At 45.9% G+C, this 20,414-nt stretch overlaps 2 protein-coding genes across 3 annotated transcripts; one reads left to right on the top strand and one right to left on the bottom strand.

Annotated features, from left to right (window-relative positions):
- Positions 1 to 1,709: 1,709 nt before the first annotated feature.
- On the top strand, positions 1,710 to 13,291 carry LOC133913147 (serine/threonine-protein kinase GRIK1-like). 2 transcript variants are annotated; one of them, XM_062356211.1, is made up of 12 exons: positions 1,710 to 1,991; positions 2,643 to 3,056; positions 4,571 to 4,645; positions 4,723 to 4,767; positions 5,072 to 5,146; positions 6,112 to 6,199; positions 6,316 to 6,425; positions 11,441 to 11,536; positions 12,015 to 12,081; positions 12,341 to 12,456; positions 12,529 to 12,607; positions 12,774 to 13,291. In XM_062356211.1, exons 2-12 carry the CDS (start codon positions 2,667 to 2,669, stop codon positions 12,911 to 12,913), a joined length of 1,281 nt encoding a protein of 426 aa, XP_062212195.1. In that variant the 5' UTR covers positions 1,710 to 1,991; positions 2,643 to 2,666; the 3' UTR covers positions 12,914 to 13,291. The 2 variants fall into 2 exon arrangements, with proteins under 2 accessions (XP_062212195.1, XP_062212196.1); XM_062356212.1 differs by lacking the exon at positions 1,710 to 1,991 and adding an exon at positions 2,030 to 2,257.
- Positions 13,292 to 18,204: 4,913 nt separating this feature from the next.
- Positions 18,205 to 18,709, bottom strand: LOC133910732 (uncharacterized). The gene is made up of 2 exons (XM_062353025.1): positions 18,600 to 18,709; positions 18,205 to 18,517 (listed from the first exon to the last, which is right to left on the bottom strand). The coding sequence occupies exons 1-2, from the start codon at positions 18,707 to 18,709 to the stop codon at positions 18,205 to 18,207; spliced, it is 423 nt and encodes a 140-aa protein (XP_062209009.1).
- Positions 18,710 to 20,414: the final 1,705 nt, after the last annotated feature.

Raw genomic sequence — 20,414 nt, 5'->3', positions numbered from 1 at the left:
GGCGAACACCTTGAGGGGCGAGGGGTTACAAGACCAGTGAGCCCATTGGACTGATTCTGGGGTATTGGTTCATGGAACTTGGGGGGATGCCTGAGATGGCAAGATGAGAAAGGGAGGACGCCATTGACGAGGCTCTTCGCCATTGAAGCTGCTCGTGCAGGAGGAGAGGACTCACAACACAACTGCTTGCGCTTGGATGGGGATCGAGATAGGTCTAGTGGAAACGACGATATGTACTAATATCCCATTGCGCTTGCCTGGGAGGAGCATCAAATTACCCTCGGCTCTATCCGTGCCTACGTGGTACCCAATTGCGATGCAATTGGAACAAACAACTATATAACCTAATCACTTACCATTGTAATCAAATCACGTTACATTAGGCTGAACCAAACATCACCTTAAGTTATACTTCATTGACAATGATTTACGAATATACAAGATTTTGCAAACATAAACACTATTGTTGCTTCTATGTCAACACTTATGGTCTGTTTGGATATCGTAGTTTAAAAAAACATGATATTGAGAAATTATAGTTTAAAAATCAGAGTCACGCAATACCACGGTTTATAAAAAAGAGGTCTTGATGTAGTTTCTAAAACTCTAAAAGACCATACTTTTGACAATACTATGGTTTTTAAAACTAGGAGATCGGTTACAACCAAACACCTCCAAATTTTTTGAAATCAAAATATTTTGTAAAACCATACTATTTTTCTAAAACTCTTAAAAAAAATTAACACCCAAACACGGCCTTAATTTCAGAGACACGATTTATTCAATAAACTTGGTCTTCCTATTCTACGGCCAAATGGTGGCGAGTCGGCTTGTCGATTTGGGATCACCTAGGATTGGGTGGAAGGTCGGGTCTAAAACCTTCCCCCATTGCGATCTCTACTTGGTGCAGCCTGTAGCAACCCAATGTAACTGTCTAACAGGGAAGGAAAATTCTATGTAGTGGTGCTGCAAGGCCTCCTCCTGTAGCACCGCTCTCGTTCACGTCACCTATCTTTATGTCACGTATCTCAAAGCAGGTTTTGGAGGACGCCAGCAAAAGCCGAGCGCAAGTGAGTGAACACAAGCCGAGCCGAGGCAACACGCTACAGGAAGATTGGCGAATGGTGAATTGATCAATCGGACGCTGCTAGTTGCTGCCGATCATCGGCGCGCACACACACTAGGTGGCCATGTACACGGCCAAGCACCGGGCCCATTCGTCGCAGCCGCAACAGCACGTCTACATGGCGATGGGCAGCGTCTTGGACGGCACCGGTCAACGGCGTAGTCGGTGCCTCGGCGCGCCAAACTCAAGATCCTGCTCGTGGTCATGGCCACCAACCTCGTCTCTGTCTACCACTTCTCCGACGCGTCGTTGTCCATCCACTTGCCGCCCTCCGCGCCGCGCATCCACATGTGGGACTCGGCAGCGCTGCCGTGGAACGCGCCCGCCGAGGCTCGCGTGGAGCTCACGGCGTTGCGGGTGGCCGGGTGCAGTGCAACACGCCGTCCGACCTCCTGGAGTCCGTGCTCGTGCGCTGCGGCTTCGGCTCGTGCTTGCTCGCTTGCGCTCGGCTCACTCGGATGTGACCCAGACCTGCTTTGAGTTGCACACATGCGGACAGGTGGCATGAATCCGAGCGGTGCTGCTGCTCCGTAGATATTTTTTTCCCTAACAGCGACGGTGACGCCCCCACGTTCCAAACCAAACCCACCTCGCCGCGCCGGCCGAACCCTCACTCCAAAGCCAGAAAGGGAAAGCAACCGTGCCGAAGAACAGCGACGCCCCACGCGGGGCCACGCCTCGACCCCGACCCACACCCCGCTCCCTCGCGTGCCTGCGTGCGTGAGGACTCGTCCCGGTCCGCTTTGTTTGCTCCGGCGGCCTCCCTCCCGTCCGAGCCCAGAACCGCGACGAGGAGACCAACGCAGAAGCGCAGACGCGAGACGCGACCCCCCTCCCCGCCCCGCGGCGTTCCGGCCACTCCCAGGTTCGTTGGATCTGCCCCTGTCCCCTCCTCCTCGATTCCTGCTCGGTGGGTGCGGGATTGGGTGGGGGCAAGGTTAGGGCAGGCGTTGGTCGCGATGTAGTGGGTGCCAGACTGCCGGTTGTTCTGGCCCTGCGGGCGATTGGAGAATTTTGCTGCCCTATAATCATCTGGGAGCCAGAGACGGTGCGGCCGAAGATGTTGGTGGGTTTTCTGGAGGGATTGCTTACAGGATTTGAGCGCAGATGGGGTAGAAGGTAGAATTCAAGGTGTGGTCATGCTGGTTGTGGCTGAGAGCTTCCGTTTGGTGTTAATCTTTGCATTTACCGGGATCAAGTGTGACCCTAGCGAAATTTGAGGTCAAATGAGTTTTCATGAGAGGAGTTTTGGTGATTAGATTTCCGTATGGAGGTTGTGATCGTAGTTTCAAGTTATCTGCAGCAGTCTATTCTTCTTCTTCCACAATCTGTTGTAGCCTGTTGGTGACGCGGTAGTCAAACGATCCTGTAGGAGAATAGTAGAGAAGTAATCCATTGCTAACCTCCCATTTGCGTTGTGTGCTATTCTTTAGTTTTGTACTGAAGTTCATGAGGTTGGTAACTTTCCTACCCCGATGGTGTTTCCTTAACTTTTTTACTTGTTTTGTTGTTCTAGGTTGTTGGTGCCTACTCGTTCTGAATGGCAGACCTAACCGACATAGGCTGCTGCAGTTGTTTTAGTTTTTTAAGGAAGCCCAGTGTGTCTGTACGTCGACCTCCGGACGCAGATGCCAGGTTATCCGAAGATTTGCTGAAGCACCAATCGACTGAAGATCCTGATGGAAGCTTCTACACTGGAAATGATCCTGATGGGAGTTTTTACAATGGGGGTGATCTTGATGGAAGCTTCTATAATGGGGATGATCCTGATAGAAGCTTCTATGGTAGAGATGATACTGATTATCTTAATGGAAGTGATGATGGACCGCCGAGGAAGAGTTCTGAAGATATTATACAGTCAAGAGCTCAAAATGGCTTTGCATGTAGAGAGATCCCAGTTAAAGAGACTAGAAAAGTATTTCGCTCAGAGGTACCACCTTCTTAGGCTTCGATTTTTTGTACTGCTATCTGTGTACTTGCATTTCCATATTTAACGCTCTGTCTATTGAGGTTTTGCCTTAGCCTAACCCACCATTTACTTGCAAGCTAGCCAACACTTTGAGAAGCTGTATGCATGAGCTAGTCCAACTTCTGATAAGAAGCTGAGTTCTATTCATATCAGGCAATTGACACTTCCCATTAAGTTGGATGTTCATACAATTTGGCTTTGTTTAAGTTTATCTGTTGGGGAAAAGAAGCAGAGTTTTTTTGTTTATCGGAACGTTCTTTCCCCTGAGCATACCCTTTTAGAAAATGAGTTTCCTTTTGTTATCCTTAAATATTATTCATGCCCATCTTTAGTTATCAAAACTAGATTGGTTAAGCATACCCATATCAGTTTATTGGATTGTTCCTACAATTTGCCTCTCTTGAACTGGATATTACTTTATTCCTCCATGCACAAAGCAAACATTTTCGTGCCTTAGTTAGGGTTCCAACATGGCATCTTCCAGGAAGAAAATGAAAAAGCATAATACCAGTACCAGATATGCCTCATACAGCTTCTTTCCTTTTGGAATGATTTTAACATTTAATCTACCCTTCACACTTAGGGGTCCTTTGAATTACAGGATTTTTGGAGGAACACTGTTCACAAAGGAAATTTTCCTATCATATTGTTTGGCTGGCAGGAAACATGAATAGTATTACATAGTAATTCACTCCTTTGCATACTGATTCCATAAGATTTTTAGGATCCACTCAAACCTCTTGGTAAAATTCTTATGCACGAAGAACAAGGAACTCAATGCTGCTGCTATTAGCTAATGGTAATTCTTGTCAGTGGGGCCTAATTGTTGGTGAGCAATAGAAAAGATGTTTATAGATGGTTGATTAAGCAAATAAACTAAAACACGCTTGTCATGGCTACAATTCCTGTGTTTTTCCTACAAACTATCCAAACTGTCATTCCTGAAAAATTCCTATGTTTTCTAATCTTCTGTTTTCCACCCGTCATCCTATCCTATTCCTGTGTTTTTCCTATTCCTGTGTTTTTCCAATCCTGCGTTCCAAAGGAGCCCTAAGATTTGAATGTGGGATCCCCTGCTAGGAAAGCAACAAACTGAACACTAGTAACGGACATTGACCGGTGCAGCTTCTTTCCATTTGGGAGTGATGAATCAGCAATCCACCTTTTCCAAAATGATCAGCAATTAATCCATCCTTGTTATTGCATTACAGCAAAAGTCTGTTTTACCCCTCAGCAAAATCTCATTGCATATGCTCTGTTGAGGTACACATAAGGCATTCGAAAGTAATTCAATAACTAAATTTAGCATTGCTGTTACTGTTCTAACTAGCAATCCATGAGCTTGACCAGGTTGATTGCAAGATTAGTTCTAATAATTTGCCTTTGCATGTCTAGTGAATGGTAGAAAGTTGTATGGCAGCATTTACCTTTTGCATTGAACACTACAATAACCTTATCCCTTTTGGCATGTGTAGGATGAAAATGGTAATAAGATGATCAATCAATATGTCCATCTGGGAAAGATTGGTTCTGGAAGCTATGGTAAAGTGGTAAGATACCTTGGATGTACTAATAATTAACTTTTCAGGATAGATGTCTAAATTCTTCTTATTTTGCTTTTAAAAAGGTTCTATACAGAAGCATGAAAGATGGGAAGCTATATGCAGTGAAGGTATTGCTTTATGGATTTCTGCTACTCTCTTGTGTTAGTAACATAAATGCCTTTTTATGAACCAATTTCACGATAAGCAGGCTTCTGTTCTGGTAGCTATTAGTTATACTTTTTCCCTTTCTAATATGTTGTACCCCGTGCATGTTTTTCGGCTGCTAATTGAATTGCTTACTTCAGGACTCAATTGTTAACCAGCTGTTAAGTCTAGCATTTCCTTTTCTTTGCTCAGCACTGTTATTTTTAATGCTTGTATGTGTGCTGATGTCTAACTGATAAAATTTTAGCCTTTGTCCTTCTATTTCAGGTTTTGAATAAGCCTTACATGATGAAAGTACGTGTCGTACGATCAGAAACTGCCATGACAGATGTTCTTCGGGAGGTGAGTAACTTTGTCAGCTTATTCGCAGTGCAATACTTGTATTTTTTTTGTCATGCATGTGTAACTTAGTTCTCTTGTAAAATTGTTGTGCACACTTGGAAGGTGCTATCTCTGTAGGATCTATTACACATTCATGCATACGCTAACCATTTTGAGAATGCTAATTGATGTTTTTCTGTCCGATACATGCATATGATAAACGAGCTAACCTTTTCAATTATTTGGTTAGATTGATTGTAATAAAATTGCTTTTGCACCGGGGAATCTTGTTTTTTGGTCATTCACTGCTTATGGTTACAAAAGAAAAACTAATTGGGAGGTGCCCTGCTTCTTAGCATATGAGAATGCCTACCTCACATACCGGGGATGCATTTATCTGATAAAAAGGTGACCAGAAACACTAATTTGCAGTATAGTTCTCTTCCGCTCACACCATGAATCCATTTTTCCTGGCTATTAATAAGCAATTAATTCCACACTCTTTGTATTATAGAAGCCCATTTAGCCTCTAAGGAGAAATGGATCCAGGGAGTATGGTACAGAGTGCATGTATCTTTCGTTTATTTGAAAGTTGCCTGTTTGGTGCCTTTGTTAGTTGCTTTTAGCTTCACTGGTCATATGATTTTTGCTGGACGAATTCCCAGCACGCTAACTACCACAAAGATGCTGAGTTGTGGTTTCATTTCCTTTCCTAAGTCATTTGAAATCTACTCTTTCGAGCTGCTGCAAGAGGTTAAATAGAGAGCCATCACCAGTATATGAGTGGATTAGAGGTTCAGCTGTTGTTAGAAATCAATGGAAATTTTCCTCTCTAAATGTAGGAAGCATAATATTTTGGACAGTGGCACTATGTTAGCACAAGTTGTGCGTGTCTGCAGTGCACCATGCTTCCTGATTTTACGTGTCAATTGACTTACTGTGTACAATATCTAATTGCTTGCCCCTTCTTTTTGTATTGGAGACAGGTATCCATCATGAAAATGTTGAATCATCCCAATATTGTAAATCTCGTTGAGGTGATTGATGACCCAAACATAGATAAATTCTACATGGGTATATAATTACCTTATCACTGTTTTTTTTATAATTTTATTACTTTAACATGGTATTTTGCATTTTTATCGATGTTTTATACAATAATCAATTACACTTTTCCATCTGCATTGCAGTTCTTGAATATGTTGAAGGAAAAATGGTCTGTGATAATGGTTTAGAAGAAGCTACCGCCAGAAATTATTTGCGAGACATAATATCTGGTCTTATGTATCTTCACTCTCATGTAAGATTTCAGTTTTTCAGTTCCGTTAGCTGGTTTATCATGGTGAATTCTGTGCCATGTCAGATTCTTTACAATTTAGAAATATCATTGGTATATAAGTAAAGCTAAATCATGTTAAAACAATTTTCTACAACAATGGTATATCCATTAAGCTAGATCATGTTAAAATAATTTTCTAGTGCACTAAGATTTTGAAAAATGTATTTGAGCACAGATTTGTGCAAGCTACTGCCTACTGCACATGAATAAGTACACATGAGTCCTGGGTATGGATGGTTAGGCTTGAGCTTTCAGCTTCCATAAGTTTAGGCCCAGCCAAGTGACTGCTATTTGAACGGTTTTTAGGGAATGATTGAATTTAGCTAGAAATCTGACAATGTCCTCGCTCAAGTACTTGGCAAAGCACAATCAACATTTAGGATTGTGGCATGCATCAAAACTTTGTTTCTGGTGCTGTATAAAGCTCCAGTTAGTATATCCAATTATCTGTCATGCAAATTATTTATCTGCCAGTTGTGTCCTTGAACCCTAGCAGCAGTGCAACACAAGCAACACCTGGGCGCTGGCAGGAGCAACAGCACGCTGCTAGATATTTACGTGGTTAACAATGTGGTTAGTTCAACAGATCAGATTAGGAATACAGTAGAGGAAAAAATGTGGGCGTGTTGGGCATGGACAGCAGCCTGCAGCTAGAGTTAGGAGGGTTGTGGTCAGGACCCAGGAAGAGGATTAGGAAGGCCGAGTCGAGTTCGTAATTGAGTCCATATAAGTTAGTAAAGATAATAGTTGGGAAGTTAGAGATAAAAAAGATAAGAGTTAGAGATGGAGCCAGTTCGATAGAGATCAAATCCTCTATAAAAGTAGGCTGTGTAAATGAGCTTTATTCAAGCAAGATATAATCTCTCTAGTCTCTACATTATTTGCTATCTCTCAACCCTTCAAGTTCTCTCATCTCAATTGTGTAGTGGGCGTTGATTTGTGGGAGGAGGGTAGCGGAGATCATAGTCGAAGGAGGTCGTAGGGCGTGACTTGGGGTCCTTCCTGCGTCCCGTGGTGGCCACTGTAAGGAGGCGGGGAGATGACGGCGTGAGGCTGGAGGTGGTGGAGTGTGGTACTATTCACGTCGGTGAAGAGTACCCGCGAGTGGAGAGGGAGAGAGATAAGAGATGCAACATCTCTTTTCTTTCTTAATTCCAAAGGATACAATACCTCTCATTATATTAGAGATGACTCAACTTACTACCAAGTAAACTACGATCTTTTTCCTAATTTAAATCTAAACTATTCCTAGTTAAAAAGATATTTATTTCCTAATCTGAAAATGACTTGATGATGACTTGATCTCGACGACGATGTGGCGGCAGTGGCCAACCCTAGGGCGCCTGCGCCTTCCACACATGATGGAGGCCGACAGCAGCCTTAGCCCTGGTTCTTGCCGTCTCTCTGCTGAGTTGTCCGAACAGACCCATATGGGCTTGACCCATGACATCTCCGCCTTCGAATTCCAGTGTGTCCTCGCGCTGGGTGTCCATGCTCCAGTCGGTCATGTCTTTCTGGCGTGTTGAAGAAGAATTGTCCCGAAGCTACACCCTGGAGCGCAACTCGCCCCATACCATTGTATTAGTGAGGTTGCGAATGGTGTTGCCGATGCACAGGGTGAACTCGTAGGACACATTGCCGATGTAGCCACGAAGAGTGAAGCGTTGAGATGTCGGGCGCCTGGTGTACCCCCTCATTGCGGGTGTGCCAGGCACATCAACCAGGTAACGCCAGATACCCACGTGGTGGTAGAGCTGGCCTGCTGGTGGAGGTGTGTCGAAGAACTGGTGGCGAAGGGCGGCGCTAGGCAACAGAGTCATGTCCAAGCCGAAGAGAAATGTGCCCATCGGAGTCAGGCGACTAGCAGTAAGGTCTGCATTGACCAAACAGCATCCATGTGTAAGCATCACCAAGTGGGGCAAGTGCTGGTGCGCCAAAAGAACTGCAAACTCCATAAACGACTTGTGCAATTGTGATAAAATCACAACCAGTATGGTTAGAAAAAATAAAGTCAGCAGTAGGAATGGAAAACAAAGGCATCTCCTGAAGAAGCAACTCGGACTTTGGAAAAACACGGTGTGTGCCCACAAAAGAAGGCATACAAACACCCACAACCAAGTGACGAACGAGGGCCTCATCGCCCGAGTGAAGGAGAGCATGTACCAGATGGCGAAGAAGTGATGACGAAGCAGGCATGTAGAGGCAATGTTTAAACAAGATGACATCATCGACCACTGCCCAAGCTGCGGCCTCCTCCTGTCGGATGCACACCATGAGGTTGGTACGCTCCGGGTTGGCCCGGACCGTACGATGGACCTCGTCGAGAAGGTCTGGGTGCTGTGAGAGAACCTCCATGGTTGTCGCTGAAGTGCGGGTGCTGCCCACCCTAGTGAACGAACCAGAGCGGCCACTTGATGGTGCTAAAGATGAGGCAAGCAAGGCCAGCACAGGTGCTGGCGGCTGTAGGGCAGGAACAGGCGCCGACATGAATGCCGCCTGAGGAGGCGGAGGTGGTGCAGTGTCGATGTCGAGGAAACAAACAATCTGGTCGCTGTGGTGGAAACTCATCTCCAAGCGAGGAAAGTCCCAAAGGATAGGACCCAAGCTACGAAGCCACGGAGTCCCCAAGATGATGTCGATGTCGCCCGTCAAAGGAAAGGTGTAGCCGTTGATGGAGAAGACCTCCTGCTCAATGAAAAGCGGTATGTCGCGGTAGAGGCCATGACTGATGATGTGATTGCCAGTGCCGATAGTGATCCGCATTTGAATGTGGCGCATTGGTAGCCCCAATCGAAGTGCGTGTGGCTCATTGATGATGTTATGTGTCGCGCCAGTGTCCACAAGAATGCGGTGTCAGCCCTCGTGCAAGGCTACCTAGAGCCGCATGGTGCGGCCACAGGGAAGGCGATCCTCCTGATCACCCCTCATCATCATGAGGGACTCCTCGCCCTCGTCCTCCGCGTTCGTGTCGCTATTGATGAGTTCCAGGAGGCAAAAGTGCTTGCACTTGTGCCCCTTGGAGAACTGCTCGTTGTAGTTGAAGCACAGGTTGAGATGGCGGTGTTCCGCCATCTCCTCGGACATGAGCCTCTTGAAGACCCTAGGGTTGGTGTCTCCAGCCTAAGGCACATCAAGTGAGGCGCCATACCCCCAGGGGCGCCTACAGTCGTTGTTATTCCCCCTGCCTTGGCTGTTGAGGTTGTAGAGCGTGAAGCAGATGGACGGGCAACAAGTTTTGATGTAGCCACGTGCTACCCGACCTCAGCCACAACATGGGCGCACCTCTCATAGGCGCACGCCAAACTCATGGCCTCCTCCATGTCCTTGAGCTCCTGGAGTTCCACGTCCGTCTTGAGGGGCTCCGTCGGTTCTACAGCATAGATGTTTACCTGTTGAATCTCATCAGTTTCCCAGCTCGAGCAACGAGAGCAAGGAACTTCTCCATATACTCACCCATGGAGCTCGTCTTCCGTAGGGCAGCAAGCTTGCCCAACGGATTATGGTGTGTTAGAGAGCCGAAACGAATGTTGAAGAGGCGAGAGAATGACTCCTAGGTGAAAGGGTTATGGTCCTTGGACAAGCACATATACCACTGCTGCGCAACACCTATCATGTGGAAGGAAGACAGCCAGACCCTCCCCACATTTGGCTTGTGTTGCCTGTTGAAGAAGTGCTCACACATATTAAGCCATGGAAGCGGATTGTCTTTATTGTTGAAGGTGGGGAATGACAACTTATGGTACTTAGGAACCATGAAGTTGTTGTAATGCAGCAGTTGCCCGCCGTGCGCCGACGTGGAGGAAGAAATTGGGATAAGCATCCCGAGCGATAGCGTAGTGACGTGTGTGGGGAAATCAGTGAGGATGGCGTTGATCACGTCGGCGGAGGAGCTGTCGTCGGGCACCCCTAGGGAGGCCGCCACAGCCGCACGGGCAGCGCGCCTAGCTGCCTCCTTGCGTGCGGTCTCGGCCTCCTTCCTCGCGGCTACCTTGTTGCCCGTCGACGTGCTATCGACCTTGGCCTTACCGTGGTCGACATCTTTCATGCGTTCCTCCTGGCGCTCCATGTGAATCTGTAAGTCCTTGACCGAGTCCGTCAATGTGCGGATGTTGTTCTGCGTCTCCTCATGCAACTCCTTCATGAGCTTGGCAAAATCCTGGTCGCCAGCATCACCGGAGCCCATGGTCTCTGATACCAGATGTAGTGGACACTGATTTGTAGGAGGGTAGTGGAGGTCTAGTTGAAGGAGGTCGTAGGGCAAGACTTGGGGTCCTTCTTGCGTCCCGTGGTGGCTGCTGTAAGAAGGCGGGGAGATGATGGCGTGCGGCTGGAGGTGTGGTGTCAGTGAACAGTACCCGCAAGTGGAGAGGGAGAAGGATAAGAGATGCAACGTCTCTTTTCTTTCTTAATTCTAAAGGATACAATACATCTCATTATATAAAGAGGACTCAACTTGACTACCAAGCAAACTACAATCTCTTTCCTAATTTAAATCCAAACTATTCCTATCTATAGATAAACTATTCCTATTTAAAAGATATTTATTTCCTAATCTGAAAATGACTTAATGATGACTCGATCTCGACGACGACTTGACGGTGACGGTCCTAGCCTTGTCTATTGCCGCCTCTCTGCTGGGCCGGCCGAACAGGCCCATATGGGCCTGATCCATGACATCAATTATGTAATAACCTAATTCAAGTAACGCTGTCTGGCCATCCTTGCATGTTAGTAATCTCAGTGCAAATCAAGGTTCACAATAACATGCAATGAGGTGCATGATAGATCGTGCTTACCTACAAAAATAAATCCCACCGTTCCCTGACTCCCAGCTGATGTTTCTTTCCCCAATTTTTGGACACATTTACATGTTGTGGTATACATGTGTTTCTGATTCTCTATGTTCTGCAGTTTGCACTGTGTTATGTGTTTCCCAGCTTGATTGAGGCACTAAATCTTGTCATCTTTATACACAGAACATTATTCATGGTGATATCAAACCGGACAATCTCTTGGTTACAAGTACTAGCAATGTGAAGATAGGAGATTTCAGTGTTAGCCAGGTTTTTGAGGTTGTTTCTACACTCATGTAACTCTGTGTATTTTAGTGATTTCATTATTCTTGTCAGCAAATAATGGTTTTTGAGTTGAATGAACCCTTGAAAGAGATAAGTGCCTATTTTGTTGTTTCTATTGCTATGTTCTAACAAAATGCAATCTTGGGATTCAGAATTTCTAAAGCCAGATTTTTATTGATCTAAACACCTTTAAAAAAATGATATTTACTTTCTGCCTCCCCGAGGATTTTTAAGGTAACTTGAGTGGACAATGAACTAAGATGCTTCCATGTTCTTTTTGAAGTATTTTCTTTGTTCAGTAGGCCCACAACTTTGTTTGATAGTTTCATTCTTCAATTGCACAAGTAAATCTACTTGATCTTTTCAAAGTATGTGTATGTTTTTGGGGCTAATTCCTCATGATTGTTTAATTTCATATCTTGGTGCTTTACTGGTTAAGTGATACTGTGATACTTACATGATTGCATTGTAGGATGATGATGATATGCTTTGGAGATCTCCTGGTACTCCTGTTTTTACTGCACCGGAGTGCTGTCAAGGTACGACAAGCTGCCTTTGATATCTAAATTTTAAATTATGCACTTAAAATCAGTCAGTCGCCAAATTGTTTATGAATATAACAGTGGTTTTTAGATAGCACGACTATGGATGTTTTGTTTTCATAGCTACATGATTGCAGAATTGCAAATAAACAAAAATGCATAATCTCGATTCTTTTGTTATTGATTCAAAATTACTCTGTCTATTGGGTATAGGCTTGCTAAATATGGTAAAATATTTCTCTCTACCTCACTGCAGGTTCAGCCTACCATGGTAGGGCATCTGATACATGGGCAGTTGGTGTAACTTTATATTGCATGATTTCTGGGCACTATCCATTTCTTGGAGATACATTGCAGGAAACTTATGATAAGGTGCAAAAAAAAAAAAAAACCCTTTTGTTTTTACCTGAATGCATAGACTAACTGAATCATTCTACTGAATAGATTGTCAATGATCCTGTGCAAATACCTGGTGACATGAACCCCCAACTTGCTGATTTGCTCCAAAGGCTTCTCTGCAAAGGTTCTCTCTCTCTCTCTCTCTCTCTCTCTCTCTCTCTCTCTCTCTCTCTCTCTCTCTCTCTCTAAATCATTTTATCCTCCTATTATTATGATAAATTGGAGTATTGGTGGCTGATATGCTCTGTTAACTGACATCCTTTTGGTTTTCACACGTGGTTGCTTTGCAGATCCAGGTGATCGAATCACCTTGCAGGCTGCGGCTGAGCATGCTTGGGTTGCTGCAGACAAGGGCCCAGTCCCTGAATACATTTGCAGATGTGGGTTTGGCCGCAAGAAGAAGAATGATTTTCAGGAAGAAGTACAATAACAAAGCATCCCCAGATGTTTGTGTAGATAAAGTGTGGCAAAGCAAGCCAGTGAGATGACTGAAAATGGTTACCTATTGTCTTCTGTTCCCCTTTGTTTTTCTTTCCAATTGAGCTATTAGGTGCTCAGATGACCGTCCTTCTTCAATTTTTGGTACAGAATAGAGTGCAACCCCGTGCGAGCAAAACCATTACCTGTTAAGTTTTTTCCCGTGTAGGATCAACATTGTTGCAACTTGGAAGCCAAGGTGCTTAGATCGTGGCCTAACATACAAAAAGAAAACAATGTAGTATAAACTCAGTATATTTGTTTCATGGACTCGTGGTTGAATGATGGGTATCGGCAACAAAAAAATTGTCACGAACTTACCACAATTGCATTGATTGTTGCGTTTATGTGGTTGATCTTCGACGGTTATACATTATGACTCGGATAATGGGGGGAAAGCGTATATTTGAAGTAATGTAAGGCGCGCCGCAAACAAAACATCCATAGTCGTGCTATCTAACGGAGTCCGTATCCGCGCCGCAAAGTATTGTAGTGATCGATTTACACCAGAAGCTGGCTGCAATCCACTCCAACGGACTCGGTATCGAGCGGAACAGGGATGCGGGGAGGCGCTTGGTGTCGGCAAAGTTGTGGCGTGATGCGGCGTCCTCATCCCTGTGCGTGAGCGGAGTGGAGAAGCGTCGGTTGTTCCCGCGGAGCGGCAGAAGTTGAGCTGGTGAGCCCGTGTGGCGGCGAGTCGGGCGGCTTCGGAGTCCGGCGGAAGCGAATACCATCAGGGTACCCGGGAGATTTTGCATCGTCCCCCGCGACGGACGGCCCATGCGACGCAGATCCGGCAACCGCACTGGAATCTTCCCCACCCTCCGTGTGCTCGGCGGCAGTAGCCGGAGCGAGGTCGTCCCCAAGCTTGTGGTAAGTACTCCGGTCTCAGATCCCTTCCCTTCGCCGAGTGGTAGCGCGTTCTAGTGATCGGCAACGCTAAGGCCATCTCTCCTCCTACTTCGCCTCGCCTTGGCATTTAACTGTGCCTGCCATGCCGGGCCTCACCACGGCTGACAACTCACCCCCAGCGGCCGCCCCGCCGGGACTGATTTAGGGATTGGTTGCTGATTTAGGGATTGGTTGCCAGAGTAATTGTTCCTATCGGTGGCGGGACTGATTTAGGGATTGGTTGTTGTGTGAGCGTGGCCTGCTTGCCGGACGGAGTGAGTTACTTGGTTGCATGCGCATGTGGCTTATTTATTTGATAAATCTCGCCAGGCGGCGGGACTGATTTAGCGATTTGGCGTGCCAGATCCATGTAGTTGCTAGTGTATGCCCAAATGTCTCTTCTGGCTTCAATAACCAGAGATTTAGATTTTGGTTTGATACGAATGTGCCTTATTTATTTGGTAGATCTATGATTATCAGTGCATGATGCCTGTGCAATATGCAATCTTTGAGATGAAATTAGGTTCCTCAGTGGGTTGTCAAATGGAGTGTCAATTAGTGTGGAGTTGGGGTTCGAAGGAATGTGATGAACTTGTCGACAGAATTGTGGCAAGGTGATTGTATGAGCTTGTAGTCCAAGTGAGTGCACCTTGTAGGTCTGCAAAACGTGGAAAAACTATGAATGAATGTTGTGGGGTGACCTAGGTGCATAGAGTTTGATAACAGGAATGTAGGCATGAACTTTGGACACAACCATAGTTGATGAAGCATGTGTGATCGAGTGTTCTTTAGGACATACTATTGCACTACTTATTAGTTGTATCAATTGAAATGGCATGCAATGAACAACAACTCCTTCCTGCCTATAATTGTTTTGTGCAACAATGAAATATGATAGGATGGTGGAAAGTAATCATGACTCATGAAGTCATAGTAATGAATCCTGATTCACAAGTCCTAAATAGAATATCCAAACTTTGTTCTGCTGCACTAATGTTGCTCTATTCCTTATCCTAGGCCCCCAAACCATATTTGATAGAATGAAAAACATTGTCTACTGCTCAGTCTCATTGTCGCCAACCCTAAGCATAGGCTTAGTACATTACATGTCAAACCAGACAAGATCCATAGATGCATAGTTCCTTATCTTGTAGCACTAAGAGGTGTAAAACATGGCAGTTTAATAAGAGGTGTGACATCTTCTGATTAGTTGTGGAATTACTCGGCATTTTGGCTTAAGGCCAATATATTACTGTGTAGTGTTGTGTGTATATGTATTTTTTCCGAAATGCTTAAGCAGTGTACACTTTGAGCTCAAATATAGTTCCTCAGTTTAGGCATCCATGTCCGTGCTTGTAGATGGACGCCGCATCGCTTGCCACTCTTGTGTCAAAAATGCAGGACCATGTGCAAGAGATGGCCACCGTGTTGAAGAACGTGGTGAAGGACAATTTGAGTACGGACAATACCCCAGCTGACGTGGATTTGAACAGAGCACTGCTTGTGGTCGACAACATAGCGGGGGACTTGGTGCAGCTCGTGTTCCAAGTTGAAGATGCTTTGAGGGGCCACGGCATGGGCAACCATGTATGTCACGGCGCTAATGTCGAAGCTGAAGCATCCTGCTCAAAGGACGTTGACGACGACGACGTTGTTCCTGCTGACTGGAGCCCCGATGACATACTGTGTGCCAATTCGGATGACCTCCTTTGCAGCGATTCAGTTGACGCCTTGTCCGTAGAATCCGATCACTCTTGGAGGCTGTAGTTCAGTAGGGTATGTACTATGATGTAGGGTAATTGTTCGACAGCTGTTGAGTCTAGTTCATGAACTAGTTGGTGGTCTTGTACTCTGTTACTCGCAAATAATGTAAGGGTACCTCCATAAGACATATTCCTCGTTCCGTTCATAACGTTTGAATGGCTTATAATTTTGTGCACCATATTGCCGTTTTCATTGGTTACCTGTCGTACTGCTTTGTTGTATTTCATCGCATTTCTAATGGTTTGCAGGGACTCTATGGAGTACGCCCCGTTCCTACATGGTGACGACGATGGGATTCCTTGGGCTGATGTTGTGGCGCCAACCCAGGAAGACATCTTCGGGACACGGTCGCATGTGGCAGAAGAGCAGCAACCCGAGGGACCAGGAGAGGTGCCAGCTGCAGGTGGCCGTGGATGCAGTTACACCATGTAGGAGGACTTTCATCTTGTGAAGGCATGGCTTAATGTCAGTATGGATCCCGTGGTGGGGACGAATCAGAGTATAGGGGCTTTCTGGCAGAGGATCGAGACCTTTTTCCACGAGCATAAAGACTTCCATTCCACCCGCAACAAGAAGTCTCTGCAGGGGAGGTGGACCTTCATCAACAGGATGGTGCAGAGGTTCTGCGGCCATTATGCTAAGGCCCTCTGTAATAAGAGGAGTGGGACGACCGAGCCCGACACAGTACATTTAATTTCTATTGTTCATGTAGCTAAGCGCCATTGTATGATTGCAGTGTCCAATAAGTATTGAGTTGTTTGTGTTTCAGATTGCGGCGGCATGTCAGATGTTCCAATCTGTGGAAAAGGAGTTCACGTTGCTGCCTTGTTGGGTGGAGTTGCAGCATCATTCGAAGTGCCAATCCGAGGCCTCCTGCAAGAAGCAGAAGATGTCCGCCGTGGGCAGCCCCGCATCGACGCAGCACATCGAGTCTTGTCTGGGGGTGAACGAACCCGACGGTGTAGCCGCAAACCCTTCTAGTGGCAGCCCACGGCCGAAACGTCCACCAGGCCGCAACCGCTCCAAGGAGGTAGCCCGCGGTTCTTCGTCCTCAAACTCAGCATCTGGGCCAATGATTGAGATTTTTGACCGCCAGATAGCCATGAAGGAGAAGGTTGAGAAGGAGAGGGCTGAGAGATTTGCTGAGATGATGAGAATATAGCAGCAGAGGCTGAGGCTAGAGGAGGAGTGTGTACAATTGGAAAAAGTCAAGGAGGAGAGGGAAAAGGTAAAGGAGAGGGAAAAGGTAAAGGAGGAGAGGGAGATAATGAACATGGACCTTTCGCAGATGGATGAGGACCAGCAGACCTACTACAAGAGCCTCCGGCAAAGCATTATTGCTGCTCGTCGTGCTGCATCTGGCCCATCCGGCTAAATTGTCAACTTGGTTCAACTAAGTTTGAGATTTCAGCTTTCCTGAATGTAACAGACAGCCTCATGTATTGCATGATTTAAGACATGTTGAGCTTTATTTGTGTTTGAAGTACTGTAAGGTTCATTGGTATGCAAGACTCAGAACATTGTGTGTAGGAGCTGATCTATAAGGTCTAGTTGAGTCTGTGAACCGCGGTCTGCGTAGATTTGGTTTGTAATTTGTTATTTTTTCCGTATTATGTTGTGTCGTTCAAAGAACCTGCCATTCCAGATTACGTTGTTGTTACATTTCTACCTCTGGCTATCTTGGTACTGCGAACCATAAAGACAACCATGCATTGAGTACAATTGCTTACACACACAAGAAGCACGGTCCATTCCATCACCAAACATAACACGCATTGCCATAATACGCACGTACATACGACATAGCTCCGTAGGACATATTACGTACCATATAATTGATCGAACTACTAGAGGTGCATACTACTCCCCTCTGTGAAGTTGCCAAAGATGCTCAACAATGTCATCACGGAGTTGCTGATGACCCGGTCTGCTTCTAATTTCACCATACCTTTGCATAAATGCTTCGAGTGGGGGGGGGGGGGTTGCGGCGTGCGACGGCACCACTTCCTCACCAGCACCCTCGCACACGTGTTCGATTTCCTCCTCCGGTCTCTCATCTTCGATTATCATGTTGTGCATGACAATGCAGGCGATCATGATATCATTAAGGGTCTCCTGATCCCAGAATCTCGTTGCTCCCCGGACTATGGGAAATCGGGACTGCAAGACTCCGAAGGCCCGTTCGACATCCTTTCGTGTTGCCGCCTGTTGGACCACGAAGTGCTGCCGCTTCCTCCCAACAGAAGATTGTATGGGCTTGACGAACGTAGCCCACTTCGGATAGATGCGGTCTGCAAGGTAATACCCCATGGTGTAATGGTGTCCATTAATGGAGTATTGTACCTTGGGTGCCTCACCGGCGGCAAGGTTGTCGAGAAGATGTGAACGGTGCAGCACGTTGATGTCGTTCAAAGAACCTGGCATTCCAAAGAAGGCATGCCAAATCTACAGGTCCTGCGACACCACTACCTCTAGAATGATCGTCGGTGCGTTCACATGGCCAGTGAAAGAACCCAACCACGCCGTCGGACAGTTCTTTCACCTCCAATGCATGCAGTCAATGCTTCCCAGCATCCCGGGGAATCCTCTTCACTGGTTCATATCAAGCAAGCGAGCAGTGTCCTCCTCGTTCGGAGCACGGAGGTACTCATTGCCGAACACCTCGATGATAGCACGCACAAACCGCCTCATGCTCTCAATGATGGTGCTCTCCCCTAGCCGGAGGCACTCATCAAGAGAATCTGCAGCAGCATCGTATGCAAGCATACGAAATGCCGCAATAACTTTTTGCAAAGAGGACAGCCCCAGCTCGACTGCAGCGTTCCTCCTTTGCTGGAACCACGGGTCATGCTCCTCAACCGCCTGCACAATCTTGAAGTAAAGGTCACGTTTCATCCTGAACCTGCACGAACACCGAGCATTACTACCTCACACACCTTCTGTACATAACACTTACACATGACAACCTCTATTTACAATTTTACGTGCGACGAAAAATGTAGTCGGGGTACACCGCGGGGTCCGCAAAGTAGTCGTTGTACAACCTATTGTGGCCCTCCAGCCGATTCCGGTGGATACGCCAATGACCCGGCATGGAGCCGCCCCACGGCCCTCGGTGTGATGCCTCCCCGTCCGCATGCCAGGCGCTGAGAGTCGCTAAGATCAAATCATTTTCCTCATCGGAAGAATCATTGGAGAAACATAGGTCTCTCAGGTACTGCTTTCAGGCTGAACGAGTATCCATTTCGTGGCTTGCAAATGAGAGTACCTCAGCCTCATATATATAGTGAGATGCTGAGCCTTCTGAAGGAATCCACCATATTTCCTCCCCCTACAAGCCACTACTGGTGAGGCTTCCGCAGCAATACTGCTTCTTCCTTCCTCTGCAAGCTAAATTGTCGTGCAAGTCACAACCGTTTCATACGTTGCAAACAATCTTTTTTGCTTGCGTAGTTGCATGGGCGAAAAAATTAGCTCCGACAAAAAAAATATGTCGAACAAATATTTACTTTTCCCCAAACAAAATCAATTATTTCATACCACTAATTTTAACCGTGCCAAACAATACCAGTTGCAACGGGAACCGGTGAAACCAGATGTTGCTACGGCGGTTATGGCGATTGGGCACATAATATTTTAATACAGGAAAGAGAAGATAGTGGATGATATATAGAGTTTCTATTGGAAATGGAGGAAATGAGGGTTACTGTAATAGTGATAGAGAATGTTGTAATAGTATTTTAAAGATAAAATTTTACGATTTCTATTTGGAGATGGCCTAAGCTGACGAGTTTGCTACGGTCTTGTAGATTGAAAATACATTGATACATTAATCATCGCAGTCATGATGGGCAATGCCAAAGAGGCTCGGTTACTTCAGGAGCAGATTTGTACTGTAATTTTTTAGTGAAATTTCCAAACAGCATCCGATTCATTCTCCAACTCCAAGTAGGAAACAAGCGTACCGGACCAAAAGATTCGGTGTAGTAATCACGCTTCGTACACGTCCAGACCACTCCCCGTAGACAGCAGCGTGACAGCTTCACGCAACTCCCCCACGGTCTCTCGCGTCGGGCTCCTCCCCGGCCGCGCGGCCGGCGCATCGCATCTGGCGCATCAACGTCGCTTTCTTCCTCCTTTCCCCTCCACCCCGAAAGCAAATTACATAGAACTATGTCCATTCTCATGAAACCTTACGTATACCATTCATCTCATAAATACGTGTCACGATGATGGTTCCTATACCACCCCCAACATCTGCCAGCCGAAAAAAAATTACGAGAATGTTTCCCTTCGTACGTCCAGACGTTGATGATTTGTTCGGAAGTTGTCATCACGGCTGATCACGGAACTAACCGTGCTGACTATACTTTATTCAAATAATAGACTCAAACTCTTTTCGAACAAAAATCAATTTACATCTCATATCTGAACTCAACTTAATAAAGAAAAAAAAACAAACACTATATAGACAACTCTCATCCATATAATGATACTCCTCCCCGTACTCATCTCCCTCGACTGACCCAGACTAGCAGGAAGACACCTTTGTGGGTGACAGAGCTTTGATTTGGGTGGTGACTAGTTTATTCCTCACAGGATGGCTTCGCGATATGCTTATTTTGACAGGACTCCATCTGCAATAAGTCATATTTCGAGTAGACATGTTGCAAATAGTTTTTTTGATATGTTGTAATTGGTGTTTTGATTTGTTGTAATGACGAAGAATGTGGCTGATAACGACCTCCTCTTTCTTTTGTCCTCTCCTTTTCTTTTATTGCAATTCGAGCACCCTCCTA

Source organism: Phragmites australis, chromosome 3, assembly GCF_958298935.1.
Source record: "Phragmites australis chromosome 3, lpPhrAust1.1, whole genome shotgun sequence".
In the NCBI taxonomy this organism is placed as follows: domain Eukaryota; kingdom Viridiplantae; phylum Streptophyta; class Magnoliopsida; order Poales; family Poaceae; genus Phragmites; species Phragmites australis.
This window is presented reverse-complemented; position numbering and strand designations above follow the sequence as displayed.

What these genes read in the sequence shown, in the direction of transcription:
- LOC133913147 (XM_062356211.1), top strand. Translation starts at nt 2,667, where the DNA reads ATGGCAGACCTAACCGACATAGGCTGCTGCAGTTGTTTTAGTTTTTTA. An exon ending in GGAAGCTATATGCAGTGAAG is followed by an intron (nt 4,768 to 5,071) that starts GTATTGCTTTAT and finishes CTTCTATTTCAG; the next exon opens with GTTTTGAATAAGCCTTACAT. An exon ending in CATAGATAAATTCTACATGG is followed by an intron (nt 6,200 to 6,315) that starts GTATATAATTAC and finishes TCTGCATTGCAG; the next exon opens with TTCTTGAATATGTTGAAGGA.
- LOC133910732 (XM_062353025.1), bottom strand. Translation starts at nt 18,709, where the DNA reads ATGCCGGGTCATTGGCGTATCCACCGGAATCGGCTGGAGGGCCACAAT. An exon ending in GACTACATTTTTCGTCGCAC is followed by an intron (nt 18,518 to 18,599) that starts GTAAAATTGTAA and finishes GTGTTCGTGCAG; the next exon opens with GTTCAGGATGAAACGTGACC.